Source organism: Alternaria arborescens, assembly GCF_004154835.1.
Source record: "Alternaria arborescens strain FERA 675 chromosome Unknown contig_21, whole genome shotgun sequence".
NCBI lineage: Eukaryota > Fungi > Ascomycota > Dothideomycetes > Pleosporales > Pleosporaceae > Alternaria > Alternaria arborescens.
The window spans coordinates 120,561-141,448 of record NW_021167876.1 but is presented as its reverse complement, the minus strand read 5'-3'; the positions used below and the strand labels follow the sequence as shown (position 1 = coordinate 141,448).

Sequence of the window (20,888 nt, the reverse complement as noted above, 5' to 3'; positions counted from 1 at the left end):
ATAGACTTTGCTGCCTTGACATTCTACAATGCCCTACACATCGACCTAACTAATCAAAAGATACTTTTATAGTATATGTAATACCTATAGTAGAGCAATAAATCAACGCGAATGCATCCCGTTTGCTGAACTTTGGGGTCATTAGGTGGATTAAGGGAGTAACTTGCGAATGTCAACAACAACATGCAGGTGTACTTCGCAGACAGCTTGAAGCACCCGTCCCCCGGACCCGTGTGCGGGGAACGTGCTCTTCAACATGGAATTTGCATTGAAGGTTTCTGCTCACGAACCAGTCGAGTTCGTTGCTCTTGCAGCTGACGTACCAAGCATAGATGCCCTCGGGCGCATCCGTCGCCGATGCCGAAGGGCAAAGGTCTGGACACGGACACGTTCGTACGAACTGTGGCTCTGTGGCTGACTCGAGGCTCTTGAATCACATGATGCTCAGAGCCTCATCCGTCACATGATTAGTATGAGGCTCTTGATGACCTTGCGCGTCGCGTTTCCCAAGCTCGGTCGAGAAATCCCTTCCTCGGCTCCTGAGCAAAATTGCCGGCTCGTCGCGCCCGTGTTTAGTGGGGAGGTCAGCGCGGGGCACCCCAGAATCGCGATGCTGAATACTCCGGATGGATGGCAATTCGCAAACAGGCTGGAATGGAAAACGTGGCCTTGGTGTCTTGGATGTTTTGGCATATGGTGCAAAAGATATAAAGACGGTCGCATGTGCTCATCCGGTCAAACGGCCATAAGCCTGCAGGCATCACGTCACCGGCATCGTCTCTAACCTTAGTCCGACAACCTCGGCTCCTTGGATTCACAGCTCCACCCTTGTCATCGCAGCCAGCGCGTGCTCATTTGGCCTCGGATCTGCTGAAGCTAGGACTCTTGATATCATATTCTGTCATTTTTCCCCTTGTTACTTTACATATCTTCATTTGTGATGTTCAGCAGAGCTGCACGCGCGCGAGCACCCGCCTCGATACTCCGCAGACCTATTTTGAACCAGTCCGCCTTTGCAAAGCCCAGAGTATGTTGTTGCTGCAGTGTAAACAGACGTATGGTGGGGGGATGTGTGCTAATATTCGACGCGCATAGATTGTCGCAATGGCGCCAGCAAGGAAACAGTCGAGTTTGCCAGCGGGTAAGTGGACACGCTCTATTCACATGCTTGAGACATTTCAGAGCTGACGACCATGTCTGCGCAGGCTACAAGGAGGACCACAGCAAAGGCGCCATGTTGCGCTTTGAAGATTCTCTCCCACGACTCCCCGTTCCTACACTAGAGGAAACCGCAAAGCGATACCTCAAGTCCGTTCACCCACTCCTCTCCCAGAACGAATTCGACGCGACCACAAAGGCTGTCAACGAATTCGTAGCCCCTGGTGGCCCTGGAGAGAAACTACAGAAGCGCTTGGTAGAGCGGAGAGAGGACCCCAAACACAGGAACTGGATCTACGAGTGGTGGAACGATGCCGCCTACATGGCCTACCGCGACCCCGTCGTGCCATACGTCAGCTACTTCTACTCGCACCGCGATGACAGGAAGAGGCGAAACCCGGCAAAGCGTGCTGCTGCCCTGTCAACAGCCGTGCTCGAATTCAAGAAGATGGTCGATGAAGGCAGTCTAGAGCCCGAGTACATGAAGAAGCTCCCCATGGCCATGAGCTCCTACGAGCACATGTTCAACTGCTGCCGTGTCCCCAAGAAGCCATCAGACACCAGCGTAAAGCACCCTTACAAGGAGAATGCGCACATCATCGCCATCAGGAAGAACCAGTTCTGGAAGATTCCCCACGAGATCAATGGAAAGCAACTCAACACTAGCGAGCTCGAGCTCCAGTTCAAGCGCGTTTACGAGAAGGCTGAAAAGGCACCCGCAGTCGGCAGCCTCACGTCTCAAAACCGTGATGTCTGGTCAGACGTATACCCCAAGCTCAAGGCTGCCTCGAGCGTCAATGCCGCAACCCTTCAGGAGATTGAAGCCGCATCATTCATCGTCTGCCTCGACGACGCTTCTCCCGTTACTCTCGAAGAGCGCGCACACCAATATTGGCACGGCGACGGCGCAAACCGCTGGTACGACAAGCCCCTCCAATTTATTGTCAACGAGAACGGTACATCAGGTTTCATGGGCGAGCACTCCATGATGGACGGTACACCCACCCACCGCCTCAACGACTATGCGAACCAGCAAATCTTCAGCAACGCCCTTCCCTTCGACGACCCCAACGTACGCTCCGACCTCCCCAACCCGAAACCCCTTCGATTCGAGATCAACAAGGAGCTGCAACAGGACATTGCCGACGCGCAAGCACATTTCGCCAGCCAGATTGGCGCACACGAGCTCAGAGTACAGGCATATCAAGGCTACGGCAAGGGCTTGATCAAGAAGTTCAAGTGCAGTCCTGACGCCTACGTACAAATGATCATCCAACTTGCATACCACAAGTTCTATGGCAAGAACCGTCCTACCTACGAATCTGCTGCTACCCGTCGCTTCCAGCAAGGCCGAACAGAGACATGCAGGACCGTCTCGGACGAGAGTGTCGCTTTCTGCAACGCCATGGCCGATGCTGACGCCTCGCCTGAGGAGTGCCAGAAAAAGTTGAGAGCGGCGCTTGATGCACACGTCAAGTACATTTCGGATGCTAGTGATGGACGTGGTGTCGACCGTCATCTTTTCGGACTGAAGAAGTGCCTCAAGGAGGGTGAGGAAGTACCTGCTCTGTACCAGGACCCAGCCTACTCATACAGCTCCACATGGTTCATTTCGAGTTCGCAGTTGTCAAGCGAGTACTTTAACGGTTACGGATGGTCGCAGGTCATCGACGACGGATGGGGCATCGCCTACATGATCAACGAGAACAGCATTCAGTTCAACGTCTGCTCAAAGGGACTCGGTTCGGTAAGTCAAGTCGTTTTCGGAATAAAGAGAATACAAGCTAACAACAAACAGGAAAAGATGAGCTTCTACCTCAACGAGGCCGCCGGTGACATGAGGGATATCATGCTGCCCACTTTGGACGCAGCAAAGGCAAAGTTGTAGGCATATTACGCCTGCGTGCTTTGTATTTTTACGGCCATAGACTTCTTCATATGCCAAATATTAACATTACAATTCCATTCTCGGACCATATCCGTAACCCTGTTTGCCCTATTTTCTTATCGTTGTCGTACCAACTAAACACCATATCATCGTGATCATACTTTATACTTTATTTTCTCCAACAGCTACATCAGCCACTCCTCCCTCTTTTTGCTGCGTCTGCGGCCTCGCTAGCCTCGCATTCTTCCTCTTCCTCCACCACACCCACCCCAGATACACCGCCATCCCTACTCCCAACACGACACCAATTGCGATACCTGCCTTCGTCCCCGGATTATCCGTATCGTGGTTCGCCTCTTCTGCAGCCTCGGCGTCTTGCCTTTCATCTTCCTCTTCTCTCGCCTCCCGTGCCCGCTGCTGTCCACTGGGTACTCCACCGGGATTTGCGGCCGAGAAGACATATTATTCGCGCGTATGCTTGCCTTTGGGCTGTGTCGCGAAGAAGACCTGACTATACGCTGTATGTTCCTGAATGTCACTATATGATGTCGACGACGCTGGTAGTATACCCGATGTGAGGGCTAGAGCACATGCGAAGAGCATTGTGTCGGGTTGTTTGTGGAACCACATGTCGAGTCCAATATCTGCAGGGCTATCAAAGAAGGAGGGGTACAACATGGCTATTTCGATGCTGGCGGTCGTGTTGTCCCGTGAATAAAGGTTTTCTTCGTTCGTGGTTTCGGTTATGTTATCTTTGGTGTTCTCGCTGTAGACCTCGTCTTCCATGTTGGCCCAATTGTTACAGTATGAAGCTGGTGACGGGGAATCGTTGTCAGAATCAATCTCGTAAGGCTCGAGACAAACGAAACAAGTTAGCACCATCGATAGTGGTTCGACGTTGCTTGTATCCATGTTGGGGCTGGTGGTCCATGTTGCTTCGATGAGATCTTCTGCTTCTGGCATAGCCTTGAGTGAAGACGCATCGCCCCAATACTGAGTATTTGGATCGTGTAGTGCATGTTCCAAGTATGTCTTCATAGTTGCATCGGAATTCAATCCAGTCAAATTCGCTGTGCCAGGAAAGGTGAACATCAACGGTCCGGTCTCGAGGGGTTTGGGCTGTTCAGCATCGATCGTGCTCTGCGGTTGTCCATCGCGATAGGTAGCGTTCCAGAAGTTGGGCGAACCGGTCACATCGCCCATGCTAAGGATGATGTCTGATATGCTCGTTCCCTCATCCTGACCGTTTTGTTGCATCTGGAAAACACACGCGAAGTCGCGGTTGCGAATTGCCTTCTGTGGATCTCCTGGTCTTCCATCGTTACCGGTCGGCATTTCGACATCTGACCCCATTCCTTCTCTTGCTACACCAACATCAATCCATACTTCCGTGGCATCGGCTCGATTGAAATCCAGACATGCATGCGAATCCTGATCACCTTGCACAGGGCATGTAAGACAGTAAACGCCCAGGATTAGGCCCTCAGTAGTGTCGATGCCAGACCAAGAGGACTGGACAATGTCTTCGCCGTGCATATATCTTGGTGCATCAGTATCGCTCTGGTGTGTCGATAGGTACTCTTCGATAGCGTATCGGGTGGTGTTGTAAGTATAGGATGCTGGAAGTGTCGAATTAGTAGGACCACCGTAAGGAAAGGTCCAGCTTATTTTCGAAGCGATGAATGCCATCTTGCCGCCTCTCGTCTAACAGGGTAAGTATGTTGTACAGTGATAGTACGACTGTAACAGTGCGAGGCGTAGGTGTAAGAGGCTACAAATTCCAACACCACATGGCATGTACATCGCGCGGGACATGTTTCAAGAAATCCAATAGAATCGCTATCGCGTGCGAGAGTCCTCGACCTTGATTTTCTATCGTCGGATCCGGACGAGAGAATGTAGTTAGCAATTCTCGCTTCTGGCTGTCTACCCACGTCACCCAAAGTGAGACTGCCTGGCACTGAGAGCTTGGCAGCTTGATGGAGATAAGCCTTGGAGCGTTCCGCTCTATTAATGTTGCAGCGTGACCGGTTACTGTATCGAACTTGGCGCTGTCCGTGCATTTTGCGGACGTTGAGTCGTTGAAACGGGATGCTTGAAATCGCGTCAGTACATGTGCAAGGTAGTCACAGCTAAGCGACAACCGGCTGGAGAATCGTAAGGAGTTGATTTTGGCATGCTAAGGTACAGATCAAAGTTTACGACATGGTAACTAAACCCAGTCCAATCCAGAACCCGTAGCTCACGTCATTATTATTGTACACACTCATAAATTCTTTTAGGAATTTATGGGTTCTGCTTGACCCACTCAACACCCTTCTTGATGTTCTTGGCGAGGTCAGCGACGCAAGCGTCGAGGAGGCTCTGCTCGTGGTCGGTGATCTTGCCGACGGGGTGGATCTTCTCAACACCGTTGGGGCCGAGCTCAACGTTGGTGGAGAAGTAGTCGCAGCCCTGGTCCTTGAACAGAGGAGAGTCGACGAAGGTGGGCTCGATGACGTTCTTCTGGCCCTGGGCAGCCTTGAGGAGCGACTCGGCGAAACGGGCACCGGCCATGGCCATGGAGAGAGTGGCAGAACCAGCACCGTCCTTGGCCTGGACGACCTCGTCACCACCGAACTGGACACGGTGGATGTAGTTCTTGAGCTGCTCGCCCTCAAGGTTGTAGCCGGATTGGGAGAGGAGGGGAACGATGGTAGCGCCGGAGTGACCGCCGATGACAGTGATGTTCTCGGTGGCGGGGTCGGTGTTCTTCAGCTGGGAGATGAAGCGAGAGGCACGGACAACGTCAAGGGTGGTGACACCAAAGAGACGCTTGGGGTTGTAGACGCCCTTGGACTTGAAGACCTCGGCGGTGATGGGAACGGTGGAGTTGACCTAAAATTGTCAAAATTCGGATTTACGCGAAAGCGGTTCGAATGAACATACGGGGTTGGAGATGATGAGGACGTTGGCCTCGGGAGCGTGGTCAGCGACGGCCTTGGCGAGGTCGCGGACGATGGAGGCGTTGGTGTTGAACAAGTCTATTCCATGATTAGTGGTGTCCAAAACATGCGCCGTTTCCATGCTCACCATCACGGGTCATGCCGGGCTTGCGGGGAACACCAGCGGGGATGACAACGATCTCAGCACCCTTGAGGGCGTCGGCGAGACCTGAGGGAGTGGCGTCATGGCCAATGACCTTGTCGTGTATCAGCAGATGGTTCGTGGATGGATTCGGAGCGTCTCTCGTACCTCGCTCTTGGTGTTGATGTGGCCAATGTCGGCAGCGACACCTATATCAAGTTTGTCAGGACTACAGCATCGCGTGTATAATTGACTGGAGCTTACCGGGAGCTAGACGGATGTCGTAGAGGGAGAGCTTGCTAACCCTGGGGTTGAGCTTGAGCAGCAGGGACAATGGCTGACCAATGCCACCAGCGGCACCGAGAACGGTGACCTTGGAGTTCTGCAGGATAAAAAGTCAGCATCTTGAGCTGCAATTGTCCCAATGGCATGGCCATCTCGCAGCGCGGCCAACCGCCCCACCAACAAAACAGTCGCGACTTCCGGGAATATGCATACCTGGCGGGCCGAGGCCGAAAAGCAGCGGCGCGAGCCCTGGAAGAAAGCTTGTCTGGCAGCGAACATGATGTCTGTGATTCGGGTGAGGAACGTGAGACTGGGTTGGACTGGATGAGAGGAGGTGGTGGTGTGGGAAAGCTGCGGGAGGTTTTGCGAATCTTGAACGTCAGTGCTTCTTCGGCTGGGCGTCGGAGCTACGGCTGACACCCGCTTTCACAAACACCTCACCCCTCCTGCCACCTTCCACCCTGAACTCTACCGCAATCGCATGCGCAATACCGAGAGTGCACTCATGATTGAGCATGCATTTCACTTTGTCATAACGCAGACATGAGGCCCCGTCGCTACGTCGTGGATTTTGAGGCCACCGAGGTATCGTTGCCCACAGCCACACTGTCACACCGTATGGCATCAAAGTGATCCCAGTGGCAGTCCATCGCGACTCCTCCGCAACGCTACACTTTGTAGACTGCATGTCTTACCATGCTGCCGAGCCAATAATGCGTCGCAGCGGTGAGTCAAGTACGCTAAGTTAGGGTTCCGTCGCGCTACCATCATACAAAGTGCCGACTTAAAGCCACACCTTGACTCACTGTGGCAGTGCATGTAGTGAATATATACCATGCATCGCGACGTACACACTTCTCTGATTCACCTTCATCAATCAATACTAGAACCATCGCTCACCGTGTGCGACTATCACAGATTCAAAAACGAAACAAATAGAGACCTTTCAAGACTTCCTCTTGAACGCCATGGCCCCTCCCGACCAAGACAAGTCATGTATTCCTGAACTCCAAGCAGCACTGGGCCCGCTGCTCCTCACACGTGCATCCCCACCAGATTTGTCGTCTCATTCCCCAGGCTCCTACACCATAGCACGCGGTTGCCCTGATAATATCCCTCCAAAGGAGCAAGTTCTACCTAAATGGACTGGCGCCTTCAAGCTCTTCGACTTTCCACGAGAGCTGCGAGATAGAATATATCACTACGTTGTCCATATCCCAGGGGGAGTACATTACACGACGCAAACCAAGAGAGACCTTCAGGACAGGCCTAGCTCCGATATCGTGAACCTCTTCCTGGTGTCCAAGCAAGTCTACTATGAAGCGTCACAGATGTTTGGCAGGAGCAACACCGTTTGGCTATCCTCTTCATACAGTCCACGCGAAGGCTACCACAAGCCACTTACCGGCCTACTTCGTCTGTTCCCTGATCCGGCAGCGGACGCATTGACGAGTGTGAGCCATGTATATCACGACACTATTGCCCGACCCCTTGGGATGTGGGGCATGGCGCCGAGCCATGACAGTATTGCTAGCGGAGGTGATGGTACAGGTCATTTTCACAAGCGTCAAAAGCCTGGAGAGACCTTCTGCGAGATTTTGAGGGATGCGCACGTCATCTCGCAACGTTTCCCAAAACTCAAGGTCTTCGACGCCGTTTGGTATGTCGGGCTTAGGTTCCACGAGTATCCCATACCAGAATGTGTTGTGCATAACATTGCAACTTTCCTGAAAGACTACGGCAGCCGGGAGGAAGCAGTGAAGATGTGGTTAGATCTTATGCGACAATGGCTACAAAAGGGCAACGTGGTCCCACTGGGGTGCGTGTGGTTTAGCGTACAAGGATATAGTACAGATGGGTTTGGGTCGGAAATGGATGAGGCGGCAAACGAGGCGTATCAGATACTGGTAAAGGAATCGAAGGATCGGGAGGATATCGAGGCCAGTGGAAAGATTTGGTTGGAAGAGATGGAAGAAGCGAGCAGGTGTAAAAGGAAAGGGAAGAGCGGAAAGAAGGCAATACAATGAGTGATCGTATTGAATACAAGGACATGACAGTGGGTCAGACTCCTTACCCAGGATTCATATGCAGCATGCTACCGAACAACTGGGACTGGTTCAGCACACTGTTTCACCAACATAGCCAAGCCCAGCGTAGTAGACTGCCACTGTGCTGCTGCTTGGTTAGAACCATTTCCCAGTGTGTTCGAGCAGACTTTCGAGCCTTTGTGCAGTATCCCAGATGCGGTGTTGTTCCTGCAGTACTATTGACTGAGCAAAAAGGATGCAATGGAGAATGTTCCTCAATCACTTCGATCACCCGCTCGCGACTAATACTACCTAGGTACGTGTATATGACATGTTCCTCACTTCACGTACGCTAGCGGGGAAGTCGGCACACTGATCTCGCAACAGAGTGAGGGGAGAGTCTTAACTCTTTGTACTTCACCATTGATAGGGCCTCTAGTAATAGGACCTGCTGCTTGAGGAATGCATGTTCCGGTCACTTGTGGCGCTGCTGCATATCTGCCCCATCTCTCTAGGCCACCTGAGCTTGCTAGTGGTCCTTATGTCACTCTGTCTCCGCTCAACAAAGCAGGCGCAGGAATGGCGGTCATCTGGCGGTCGTGTGCTGTTTAGTGCGGAGGGGACCGGGGAAGTCGACTGTGGCTTCTGTGGGCGCAACTCCATTACAAGTACTCGAATCTGGGGATCTACTAGACGGAGTAAGTCCGAGCAATGTCCTGTTTCCCCGAAGTCACATCGAACGAAAGCCGTAGACCCCTATTTGCCTGGCGCTCGCGGATCGTTTTCCGTCGGGGAGAGCAAAAAGATCCCTTCGGGAAAGATCGTAAGCTAGAGACTAACATCGCCTAACGCTGTCTCGACCGACATCACTGTGCAGCGTCAGGCCCTACCATTCACGCTTCTCCGCACGACAGTCTCTAACGGATCCGCCTGAACCGACAAACTTGACACATTTCCCAGCAGCGGTTTCGCGGGTCCACTTCCCATCCGGCGAACATTCTACCGCCAGCATAAGAACGCTCGTGCTCCCCGAGTTTCCCCAAAGAAAGCCGCGAGTCAATTTTCGACACATCTAGTCCATGCACGTTTGAGCTCAGACTACGAAAATTTCCCAGCGAATTGCGGATTCTTGACACACGAATCAAATCTTTTACCGCTTCTTTTACTCAACATCTCCCCATCATATGCGTCAAGTATATATGTAGACCCAACAGGCCTAGCGACAAAAACTTTCCACAGCGACAAACTTTCCACAGCGACAAACTTCCACAGCGACATCTTTTTCTTGATCATTGACACGCATCATTCCATAGCAACACTTCCTGAGCGACTTCCTTGCCCAGCAACCCTACTACCACAGCGACATTCCACAGCGACACATACTCCTTGCGACAACCCCAAACAACCTTTGCCAGAATAATCCACGCCCACGAAACATCATCAACAACAACAACAACAACCGCCATCATGTCCTCTACCCAAGCAACGCAACCATTCCGCTTTCTGGATCTACCTGGAGAGATTCGAAACAACATCTACGACCTTCTACTATGCTCCTGGGAAGATGAAGTCGAGCAAGACCCAAGCATGAGCAGCAAGCTGAGCCGACGCAGCCCAAGCAACCCTTCATCGTCACTTCTTCGCGCGAACAAGCAAATTTACGCAGAAGCGTCAGACTACATGATTAAGCGCAATCAATTCGTCCGCATCACCTGCCGAGGTCTGGACTCCCGGAACCTGTTTCTCGGCGAAGGTATCCCAGTAATCACAACCGATGCCCGCAAAGTGAGCCTTTTCGATGGCCACGTCATGCACATTACGCTTTCCAAGCCTGCGTTTGCGCCATCTCCATTCCAGTTCTCTGAATTCGAGATCATGATGCTCCGATCTGACTTGCCGAAGTTGTGCGAGCAGCTAGACATTGAGAGCGTAATGGCGGACGCGAACTCGACCACAAGCGAGCACGCCTCCATCAACGCAAGCATTAGGTTGAACTACGCGCACACTCGATTCTTCACCCCAAAGATCCAAGAGCGCCTGCTAGAGCCTATTGCGTCATCTCTCCGCGGTGTGCCCGATATCAAGATCTCTGGATTTGTCGATGCAGCCCTTGCGGAAAGCGTGAGGAACCAGGTCGCACAGCCCCGCTGGACAGAGCCTGACGCGACAATTGAGGAGATCGGCACCGGTGTAGATGTCGGCAAGCGCCAATGGCAGCAAAACAACTTTTACTCTGCTTCCGAATCCTGGGCTTATGCAATGCGCACTCTTGAGCGCATGCGCCACAGCTCCTCTTGGATCGGTCTGCAGAAGGCTGGTGGGGAGGACTTTGTGAACAAGACCGCCGATCTCTACTTCACCCTGAACCTTTTCCACGCCCAGTTCCTGCAAGTGGACATGGCCAACGACCAGTCTCAAGGACCTCTCGTGCAGCGAAACGGTCGCGTTGCGATCCAGCATCTGCGCAAGTGCGAGACTGCGGCTGCACGTTTTGCGCAGCACGCCGGCGCTACATGGACGCCGAGCAACCAGCAGTCGGCTAAAATGCTGTTCCGTCACGCGAGGTGCTTGAGGCTGATGCGTGACACCGCCAACAGCGTCAGAGCCGTCACCCTCATTGAGGAAGCTGCAGCGCTTGCACCCACAGACATTGCGATCCGAGATGAGAAGGACGCGGTGTTGGCGTGGGAGGCTGAGCTCGAAGAAGCACGCCGCTTGCTAGCAGAGCAGAGTCAGGCATCGCACGTTGAGAGGAGGTCGATTTGGTCCTCGGTTTGGGATGCAGTCACCGAGCTGACTTCTTGAGCAAAAGTAGCATAGCGATCTTTCTAGTTTTGATACCCAATATTCATTTTATCAGCCGCTGAGCGATACGTCGCCAGCTGTAATTACTTCTATCAAGATTCCCCCAACATGCGTGTGTGTTCGATCATCGTTGATAACTGGAGAGCCTGCGCTGGATGTTGCGTGAGTGCATGTGGCAGGCAGGGAAGGGACGGACCGCTGCCGCTCCATTAACTTCGCCAGCTGGGGTATGCATCGGCACTATGTGCCAAAAGCCGAGCGGCTGATGGCCAGTCGCAGGAGTATAAGTAGTCTCTCAGTATTCGTTTCCTCTCCTTTTTGCTCAACACCTATCTTCTATATCCTCGAAATTCAAAACGCCCATCACAAAAGGGCATGTGGCGTGGACGGTTTGGAAATCAGCTTTTGAAGTTCAAATATTGGACATGGCTCTTTCGTCGCTTACAAAAGTGTTCCAAAATGCATTCACTATCGATCCATGATCGAACTTTGGGCCTACTTTTGATTCGAAGAACTACATGGGGGAACACTATGCCCCGATCATAAAGATAAGTGCAAAAGCTTATCTCTGATGCGCTCATCCAGTCCTCCGTACACAACAAAAGTATTGTGGTTTCCAAAAGCAGTTCAACACTGACGTATGAATCCATTTCTCAAAACGTGAGTATCATCCCCATGCTTCTGTCGGATAGACAGTGAGACATATCACATGTCGAATGTCTCGCTTTGTTCCTGATAGAACTCCAACACAACCGGACAACGATCCATGGTCTGGATCCAAGTGCAATATAAACTCGTCCCACCTCTCCGTCTTCCTTTGATCACAAACTTCACATACATTCACAAAATTGTCAAAGCTGATATGCTATGTTGCGGCTTCTCCTGGCAAAGTCATTCCAAACCACAATGAGAACAGCAGCATGTCCGCGGGACAATCAACTCCGCTAATTAAAAGCCTACCCTGGAGCCTATTTTTGAGGTGTATTATCACAAAACCATGTACGGCCTGTATCATGTGGAGAACTTCTCCAGTAGCTCGAACTAGCAGAGACCGAGGTGCTGTGTGACGGACACAGAGAGCGTTGCATTTCTCATATAGTGTGGCTATCATGTGGCCCAGAGATGTTCACCGTATTGTATCGGATTTGTCAATGAGGTTGGATGTTGCCTACATCTTCGAGGTACACTCACGGTGTGTTACATATCAGCGACCAGGGGCTCTTTTAGAGACGGCATTTTCATACGTCTCAGTGCGCGCATGATGTACAGCAACGAAAACCTTCGAGACTCTTGGTTGGCGAACCATCCGCTTGTTATCCGCGCGACCGAAACCGTCGAATATAAGTTCCCATCATTCATTGTCTTTTCTCTTGCATTCCATTGTTGCGATATTCCAAAAACAAAAAAGCAAGCTGACGTTCTCATGGCGTGCTGTGGCCGGCATTCAAAAAGGCACACCGTACTGTCACATGAGTATACCTTTCTCTGGTCAATTGAAGCATCCATCACTGTTGTATTCAAGCAGATATAGATGTCCAGGCTCAAGCTTCTGCACCTGTATTACTTGTATTCTCTATATACTCTCTGCTAGAGATTTTGAGAGGTGCATCATTCTCCAGCATGGTGGTAGCCGAGCAAAGTGTACCAAAATGCTATGTAAACCAAAGCATGATTGCGGGCGTCGAGATGTTCAAGCTGCTTATCAAGCTCTGGTAGGATGCGTCTCGCTCTTCCTGCCCTCGCTGTTCTTGTCGCTTTGGGAACTGCGGAGTTTTTGATCTATAACTTCACCAAGAACATTGTTAACGAATTCAACCCACAAAATCAACACTACCCGCCCATAAGCCCATAATCCAAGATTCCTTTCTCGTATCTACTCCAAGAAGAAGACGATGAACTCTTGGACAGTTCGTCTGCTTATCATGACGTCAGCAACAGCACACACCTCGCTTGTAACAAAAAACGCGAGCAGTTGAGGGTGACACGCGCCATGCAAGTGCGACGAAGGAAAGTGTGGCTCACATGGAGCAGTAGGCCTAGTACATGTTTTTTGGGGACCAACGGCGCCTTCTCCACTCCACTGTTCATGTTGGGTTACAAACTGCCCACACTGAACCAAAGTATGCTAAGCCTCTGGGTGGGAGACAAGGGTTTGGATATTTAACCGGTAAACAATGGTCCTTCTATAGAGAAGTCTACACGTCACTCTTCGGACAACTACTCTTGCAACTGTCAGCCGAGTGCCTCCGAGGCTCGGATAATCTTCTATTGCAATGGTTCGGTTACGACCAAGGACTTGTTTATCTAGGAGTTAGCAGAAGGAATGACAGGACGCTGCTCTAGAGAAGGTTGGGCCAAAATCTCGTTGCTGGTTGCGCTTGCGTCTATGATTCGACTCCTCTTACAGAATTTGTGTCATGGTTCATATGTGTCGAGGATGAAACTTTCTAGTCAACGTGTAAGACCTAGCTGAGCAAGAATACACAGTATCAAACAATTCATCTAGTGGACGTTGCCCATCTTCTGCCTGCACTATTTGCCAATATCGCCATCTCTTCACATGGTGCAGGCTTTCGGTACAGCGGATATCAACATCCTTCTCTTACGTGGTCCCCAAGCGCTGAGCTCTCTTGGACATGCTCGTCCACGGATATAAGCCGGAAGCTGCTCCGCGGAGTGCCTTGGCGATCTGCCCTCAGTGCATTCTGCGAATCCAGCATCCTTTGCTTCTTAGGGCCAATGCTATGAGATGTGCCATAGGCTTGGAGTGTCTCGTCGAGGTGGGGGAGACTGGCGATGTCGGGCTTATATGTTGTGCGTAGTCCTCGTTGTCTGATCGCTCGCCCTCCAACGTCTTCCACGTCTTCGCCAGTATCGTATCATCTTGAATCCGCCAACAGCCGAACTATGTGCTCTATGCATCCATCCAGGTTTTGAGTAAGGTAGCTCCGAAGCTCCCTGTAATGGCTGGTGATGACATGACTAATGTTTCAAGGTAGCAAAATCAGCTACGCGCAAGATGACAGAAATCGTTATCGAAACTACTGGCAAGCACCACACAGTCTGCGATGTGCTGTCGAGAGATGTAGGAGATAAGGAGGACTGAGAGAAAGAAGAAGTGTTCGTGCGTTTTGGCGATGGAGACCACCCGTTCCTTACACCGCGCAGATAACGTCATAACCTTCCTTACTACGAACCTCGCCGCGTATCGCCAACGCCGCATTCTCACCCTCTCCATGCATCGACCTGTTCTTCCAACGATTCCATCGATTGTTTGCTGTCGCTATGGCTCATCGAGGAATTGTTTTCCCGCATCAAAAGGCATATTGCCCAAATTACCTCGGACGAACGGCACAGTGGATACTGCGGCTAGTTTGTGGCTGTCAGCCTCATTGCGATTCCCGAGGTTGCGACAGCTGCCAAAACCACAACTCCTGCTAGGCTTCACTAACACCTTCGGCATAGTTTACACAAACAAGTTGGCCATGCAAAACAGGTATGTACAATTCAAAGGTCCACATGTCATATGATGCATGGTCATTGACCTTCTATGGAACCCACATTACTCATCATTAATTCATAGAAGATTGAACAAGTCACCCACAATTTTGGGTATAAGTTTTGAAAGAACTACTGGTATATCGATTGCGAGAGCCGATGTCGAAAACACAATTACACAATGACACCACCGACGCTTAGGTAGTGTAGTAGAAGTCCGGTCGTACGTCACCCATGTCATCGATCTCGTCCTCGGTCTTGCCCTGCACCCAGTGGTCGCGCTTACCCTCCTTCCTGAGCTTGTTCTCACGCTTCAGCATGACGTGCATGAAGAGAGTTCCACCGAACAAGAACAAGAACATGTAGGCAAGGACGATACCGTGGCCAGTGCGGTAGTGTGGGGCCTCCCACTTGTTGTAAATGTTGGAGGACACGACACCGTTCATGTTACCCCAGCCGACAACGACACCAACCATGACACCACGCTTGAGCGAACCCTCGACGTTGTTGGAAGCCCATGTCAGCGTGTTGGAAACTGTGGGGTAGATACCCATGGCGCCTAAGAAAGTGGCAGCGTACTGGACATGCGGGTTCGTGGTGGCGAGCAACATTGCGAAACCGATGCATCCAATCAAAGACACGGCCATGTTGCAGATACCGCGCAACTTTGTCCTATCGGCGATCCAACCGACAGCAACCGTCAAAGCGGCAGCACAGGCGTAAGGTGGGACGGACAAAAGCTGAGCCTTTGTGCCTTTGTGACCCATGGCGAGAAGGATAGTCGGGAGGAAGAGCGAGAAAACGTACAATGGGCAAAGGCAACCCATGTAGATGACAGCATACCCCCAGGTCTTCCAGTCGCGAAGGGCGGCAAATACATGTCGACGGTCGATGCTTCCAACCTTGGCGCGGGCCTGTCCATCCAGCTTGAGTCGGCGTACAGCTCGTAGCTTCTCTTCGGGGTTAAGGAATCGGGCCGTGTCCGGGAAGTCGAAAACCATCCACCAACAGAAGACACCGACAAAGACTGTCATCAGACCCTCAATGATGACTATTCAGATTAGCAAAAGTAACATGGTTAGGATGTGGGAACATACAGATCCATCGCCAACCTTCGTAACCGCCTACTCCGTCCATCCCAGTGATAGCGGCGGCCAGCAAACCACCGAAAGAACCAGCGAGTGCTGCGGCGGAGAAGAACAGGGCGGCACGGAAACCAAGTTCCTGGCGCTTGTACCAGCAGCTGTCGCATTGTTAGCATGACGTCCGGCTCCATGACAGAGTAACTTACGAAAGGTAGTAGTTGACACCAGGAAACAGACCCGCCTCGGCGATTCCGAGGAAGAACCGACATGCCAATAGACCGGCCCTGTTGTGGACAACACCCATGAGCGTCATGATGACACCCCAGGCGAGAATGATGGCGGTGAAGAAGACACGGGGCGACCATTTCTTGATAGCGATGTTGGTAAGTGGCTCGAACCCGGCGTAGGAGATGAAGAAGATGGTAAGGGCAACGTTGTAATCACGACCTCCCATCTTAAGAGCAGGTTCCATGTTTGCAACACGTGCGTTTCCAATGTTGGTACGGTCCAGGAAGGAAAGGAGATACAAGAGCGAGAGCCACGGGATCAGCCACTTGTCCATCTTCCAGACGAGTGCTTTGTCCTAGATGGTTTTAGTACGTCGCAGAACAGTCGAGAGGAAAGAGAGAGACGTACGAGTCTGGCGCGCTCCTCATCGCTTTTGCCGGCATCTGGGTCGGGATACTCCTCGATATCACTCGGAGAACTGATCTGGGAGCTGCTGACATCGTTGGCATAGATGGCCTGGCCCTTCTCGTTGGCCTCGAGGCTGGATTTCTGTTGTACGGCTGCCATGGTGTTTGGTGCCTCGGGGTGGACTGGAGTACAAGAGTCTGAGGAAACACATTCAAGAGGGGCAGCCAAGTGTCTCTATATGTACTCAGGCTCGCGAACGCCGTAGGTGTGTCTCCCGAAACGAGACGGACCCTGCTGGGGTTGATAGGACTAGGCTGCTAGCGCGACCCGGGACCCCATGGGGCGGTTGGATGGGACAAGATTGTGGATCTGACTTAGCCCGTCAATTACTGCGTCCGAGCGTGGCGGTGGTAAGGCGCCGAAGGGGGCATGATGCGATATCTCGACTTGGCGCTAGCGGCTGCGGTACCACGTTGCCTTTAGGTTTGTCAAATCTGTCACCAACCGACTTGCTGCCGAAATCCACAATGGTTTGTGCTTCACCGATCATGTTGGACGTCTACTCAGCGGATCCAAACCAAGCGGGTGTCCTTAGATTGGGTTTCAGCCTCCCAACTCCCATCCCTATGCCAGGACTGCGGACCGATAGCACTGCGGCGCATACGAAAGCAATTATTCCACCATGTCGGTGTTTAGGCAGAGCCCCTCGTCGCCCCGGGCCAAGCACATGTATTAGGAACTTGCTGCGTTCCAGAACGACCGGGACTTGCGTTAGATGGAAGTTCTGGGCACCGCCGACGCGACCATTCGAAGCCTCGCAAAAGCGCCACCCAAGACCTTGGCACAACGCCCTCCAGCATGGAGCCGCGGATAAGGGACGCGGCGGCAGGGTGTTGCTTTTCAGCCGGCAGGACGAAGCTTTTCACAGTGCTTCGTTCCGCGATTTCGGTGGCGCCGTGTTACAGAGTCCAGAAATGGACGATATCCACGATGTGGTGTTGAGTTTCCAGCAGCGGAACGCACATCAAACGGCGGACTCTTCCCCGCCATCTGGGGAATTGTGGAGTGGCTTGGCAATGCTAAAATCAGCCGGACTTGATTAGGCCGCCCCGCTCACCAGGTGCTGGACTTGCCTGGTGTGCTCTCGAGAGTCCCGCTGTCCGCTACCGGGGGTAGAGCTTACGAGAGCCCAGATTGGTGCGTCGGATAAATGGAGCACTGGCCTCCTGCAATTCGCCAGCACCATCCAACGCCCACGGCGCCAGCGGAACAATGGAAGCTGCTTAGTCCTTGCATGGCCGCCTACAAGCATCATGGATAGCAATAGCATTGGTCTCTGGTAACTTTGAACGTCCGCTGGACCCGGACCACGGTGTTCAAGCGACACTGGGCGCGGCATTTGCAGCAAGATTTGCGTTACTCGCACGTGGCCCCGCAGCGGTATCGCAGACAGTTTGTAATCGTTGCGCTGCCCCGGCGGATAGCCTACGAATCCAAACATCAAGACGGCGTAGACGATGTCATGCCTAGAAACGCCAACGAGCACACCAAGCTGATCGCCCATGTGCTCGTCGCGTGGCCGTCGGACGGCTTCCAGGCAGATCAGCGAACGTTGACTTCGCCCCTCGCCTGCTTGCACCATCTCAACGCTCTGCATCTCCCAATTACGTGCTGCACGATCATCTAGTTGCGTTGCTGCGACGCACTCGAAATGCATGTCAAATACTCCCGCCTATCGCAGGGCTCCCCAGCCGCATTGCGAGCCGTCAGCGCCGGGAACGTGCGCTCGCCTTTTCGTAAACATGCTTCAAGAGAGATTGCCTGGCTCTGCGACCAACCACGCCGCAATAAAAAGACGGTATCCATACTCAATACTGACATCTCAACACCGAATTTAGAAGCAGATGCAAGGTAAGCCCCAACAAGCGTTTATTGCTTTTTTGCTTCGCGAGAGCACCTAGAATCAGGGTCGCATTATCTCTTGGTATTCATTTATCTGTGTTATCAAGCGCGGACGTCGGCTATGCGCGTCTAGCAAACTATCGTATGCAACGTCGTCTAAGCGCAAACATCCAGTCTGGCAACCGATGGGTCGTGGTCGCTGATCTGCGCGTCGTATTCTGGCCATGTGTTTACGTGAATGTGTTCAAACTCCGCCTTGCTCTTCTTTGCCAAAGACGGCGAGACGAACATGTGGTCCAACTCTTGGGCGTTCATGTCGAAAAGGTAAGTATACCGCTCGAGCTCGTCAATCTTGACTACCTCGTCCATGTCCTTGAGTCCGCTGATCTTGGTGTACTCTTCCAGGGGCTGCACGAAGGCAAATTCGTTAAAGTCGCCTGCAGTCACGATGCGGGCGTTCTTGTCCTTTGAGAGGATATCCTGTATTCCACTGTCAGCCATGTTCTCGTCTTTTTCGCCAATTCCAATGATTCAGGGGCAGAAAAGGGCATTCCTTTCGTGCGAAGATGGCGTTCTTGGTAACACCGAAGGACGAAGGTACGAGAAGCTTGCTGCAGCCACCCCTCTCCGCGCCGCCGTGCCGCATAGAGCCGCAACCGACATTTGAACGTACCTTGACAAAGTTTGCGGTGAGACGGGACTGCTCAAGACGGTCGTCTAGAAGCGCATTATTAGCGACTATTGTATGAGCTGATTCAGTTTGATGAACTTACCTACGCCACCGTTGACAGGTGGTCGAGCATCTCCGTGCAAGCTGCTGCTTCCTCCCTTGGAGCCAAAGTGTACATTGACGGTAAAGAACACGTCCGACTTCTTCGCGCCGGCCTTTCCGATAACCTCCCATTGCGCGGCCAACGGCTTTCGGCTTGCTGTCCACGCAGCATTGGCGGGTTCGATACGTCCGGGGTTATACTTGAGCGTCGGGCCAGCAAGCACTTCGTTGGCATCGAGCGAACCACCTGGGTTGGGCTTGTAGAGGCGGATCAGGTTTGGCTTGTATAGGTAGGCGACACGGATGTTACCACCTGGCTGGCCACCATCCTGATCATCGACAGGCACGATGTCTGTGAATGTGTAGTTGGGGCCGCCTGCAGCTGAGATGGCAGCAGTCAGAGTGGTTAGGGTAAGGTTTGCGGATACAACTGCGAGAGGTCAGTATTAAAATTATGCACTGGTTCACAAGCCGAGGGTGTGTATCATAACATGTATAGGACGCGTGAAAGGTAGGACAGCTCGTGCGCGGCCCGCTAGCGGATACCGCATCTGAACAGCGAGGGAACCGGTGTCAAGCAAACTTTCTAGAACACTTACTTGCGTCATTTGTAGGACCGTTGTCGTCTTGTACTTCCTGTACGAAGATGATATCTGGACTCTTCATGTAGTTCACAATGTGGTTTGCCAGGTCAGGATGGTGGTCAGACGTAGGTGCCAAGTTCTCCACGTTGTAGGCGCCAAAGGTGATGCCGTCGCATTTACCGTTCGACACGAGCTTTGTCGCTGAAGGAAGGGTAGGCTTCTGGCTCTTGGTGACCTTGATCGCGGTCGTTGGGAGGATTCGGTAGAAACCGAAAGCGTAGCTGACGATACCAGTAATCTCGTCAATTGAATCACCCATCTTGGCGTCAGTGGGGTTCTTGGTTCCGTCGAGCGGAGTGCCGATGACGATTGTCTCTGGGTTGGCATCCTTGTCGGTGATGGTCAATCCACCACGGTCGTTGCGACCCGACACCTTCCAGTTTCCAGCAACCCATGTATCGCCGAATTGGTTGGGCTTGGTAAGCACAGTAGGCTTCTTGACCGTAACTAACTCGCCAGACAAGCTCTCCCAGAAGTCGAGACCGTACTTCTTAGGCTGCAGCTCAGGGTTCGCAACGCTGATCTGCGATACATTGTTTGGCACAGCGAAAACGTCTCCGCCATCCAAACTGCTGTACTGCTCGTTCGGTGGGTCGCGAGTATCTTTGCCAATGACCAGCGGCTTTACGGCAGCTCCTGAGCTGAGTCGCCCCTGTAATACTGGTGCCGAAAGCTCAGTCAGGTAGATGTAGTCCTTATTCGAGCGGTACTCGAGCACCTTTCCTCCTACGACAATGGTATCGCCAACAGTCAAATTCGCGCCAAAGGTGCGACCGAAAACGTACAAGGACTCGGATGTCCGTTCATCGCTGTCGGGCTTTGTCGATCGCAACCAAAGGCCATCGGGCCCCTTCGCTGTGACAACACCGGTTACGTTCGAAACGGTCTGGTCCTTGTAAGGCGAGAGAAACTTGTTGCCATTGATCTCTGCAATCGTAAGCGCAGTAGACACTGCCACAGACGCCGAGAGGGCGAGGAACCGTGTTAGGGGCGCCATAACGAATGGAACGAAAGTGATTCGGAATGGTATCCTCCAAAAAAACTGATGCTCCGGCCCTATCTTCTTATAATCCCCATACTGCCATGCAACCATGCGTTCCAAGAACCCGGTCCCGGTGCTCT

General features: G+C 52.3%; 7 protein-coding genes across 7 annotated transcripts; 3 read left to right on the top strand and 4 right to left on the bottom strand.

Moving 5' to 3' along the window:
- Positions 1-1,104: 1,104 nt before the first annotated feature.
- On the top strand, positions 1,105-3,046 carry AA0111_g8398 (Carnitine; the record flags this gene model as incomplete). Its single annotated transcript, XM_028654840.1, has 3 exons — positions 1,105-1,141; positions 1,206-2,905; positions 2,957-3,046. 3 exons carry the CDS (start codon positions 1,105-1,107, stop codon positions 3,044-3,046), a joined length of 1,827 nt encoding a protein of 608 aa, XP_028503982.1.
- Positions 3,047-3,508: 462 nt separating this feature from the next.
- On the bottom strand, positions 3,509-4,735 carry AA0111_g8397 (hypothetical protein; the record flags this gene model as incomplete). The annotated part of the gene is made up of 1 exon (XM_028654839.1): positions 3,509-4,735. The coding sequence occupies one exon, from the start codon at positions 4,733-4,735 to the stop codon at positions 3,509-3,511; it is 1,227 nt and encodes a 408-aa protein (XP_028503989.1).
- A 597-nt stretch (positions 4,736-5,332) lies between these two features.
- On the bottom strand, positions 5,333-6,676 carry AA0111_g8396 (malate dehydrogenase; the record flags this gene model as incomplete). Its single annotated transcript, XM_028654838.1, has 6 exons — positions 5,333-5,923; positions 5,975-6,069; positions 6,119-6,227; positions 6,281-6,321; positions 6,377-6,494; positions 6,611-6,676. The coding sequence occupies 6 exons, from the start codon at positions 6,674-6,676 to the stop codon at positions 5,333-5,335; spliced, it is 1,020 nt and encodes a 339-aa protein (XP_028503988.1).
- Positions 6,677-7,365: 689 nt separating this feature from the next.
- On the top strand, positions 7,366-8,424 carry AA0111_g8395 (hypothetical protein; the record flags this gene model as incomplete). Its single annotated transcript, XM_028654837.1, has 1 exon — positions 7,366-8,424. One exon carries the CDS (start codon positions 7,366-7,368, stop codon positions 8,422-8,424), a length of 1,059 nt encoding a protein of 352 aa, XP_028503991.1.
- Positions 8,425-9,891: 1,467 nt separating this feature from the next.
- AA0111_g8394 (hypothetical protein) lies at positions 9,892-11,229 on the top strand (the record flags this gene model as incomplete). Its single annotated transcript, XM_028654836.1, has 1 exon — positions 9,892-11,229. The coding sequence occupies one exon, from the start codon at positions 9,892-9,894 to the stop codon at positions 11,227-11,229; it is 1,338 nt and encodes a 445-aa protein (XP_028503990.1).
- A 3,695-nt stretch (positions 11,230-14,924) lies between these two features.
- AA0111_g8393 (hypothetical protein) lies at positions 14,925-16,607 on the bottom strand (the record flags this gene model as incomplete). The annotated part of the gene is made up of 4 exons (XM_028654835.1): positions 14,925-15,778; positions 15,825-15,970; positions 16,019-16,395; positions 16,449-16,607. The coding sequence occupies 4 exons, from the start codon at positions 16,605-16,607 to the stop codon at positions 14,925-14,927; spliced, it is 1,536 nt and encodes a 511-aa protein (XP_028503985.1).
- Positions 16,608-18,506: 1,899 nt separating this feature from the next.
- On the bottom strand, positions 18,507-20,763 carry AA0111_g8392 (hypothetical protein; the record flags this gene model as incomplete). The annotated part of the gene is made up of 4 exons (XM_028654834.1): positions 18,507-18,830; positions 19,024-19,067; positions 19,124-19,552; positions 19,722-20,763. 4 exons carry the CDS (start codon positions 20,761-20,763, stop codon positions 18,507-18,509), a joined length of 1,839 nt encoding a protein of 612 aa, XP_028503984.1.
- Between the last annotated feature and the right edge of the window lie 125 nt (positions 20,764-20,888).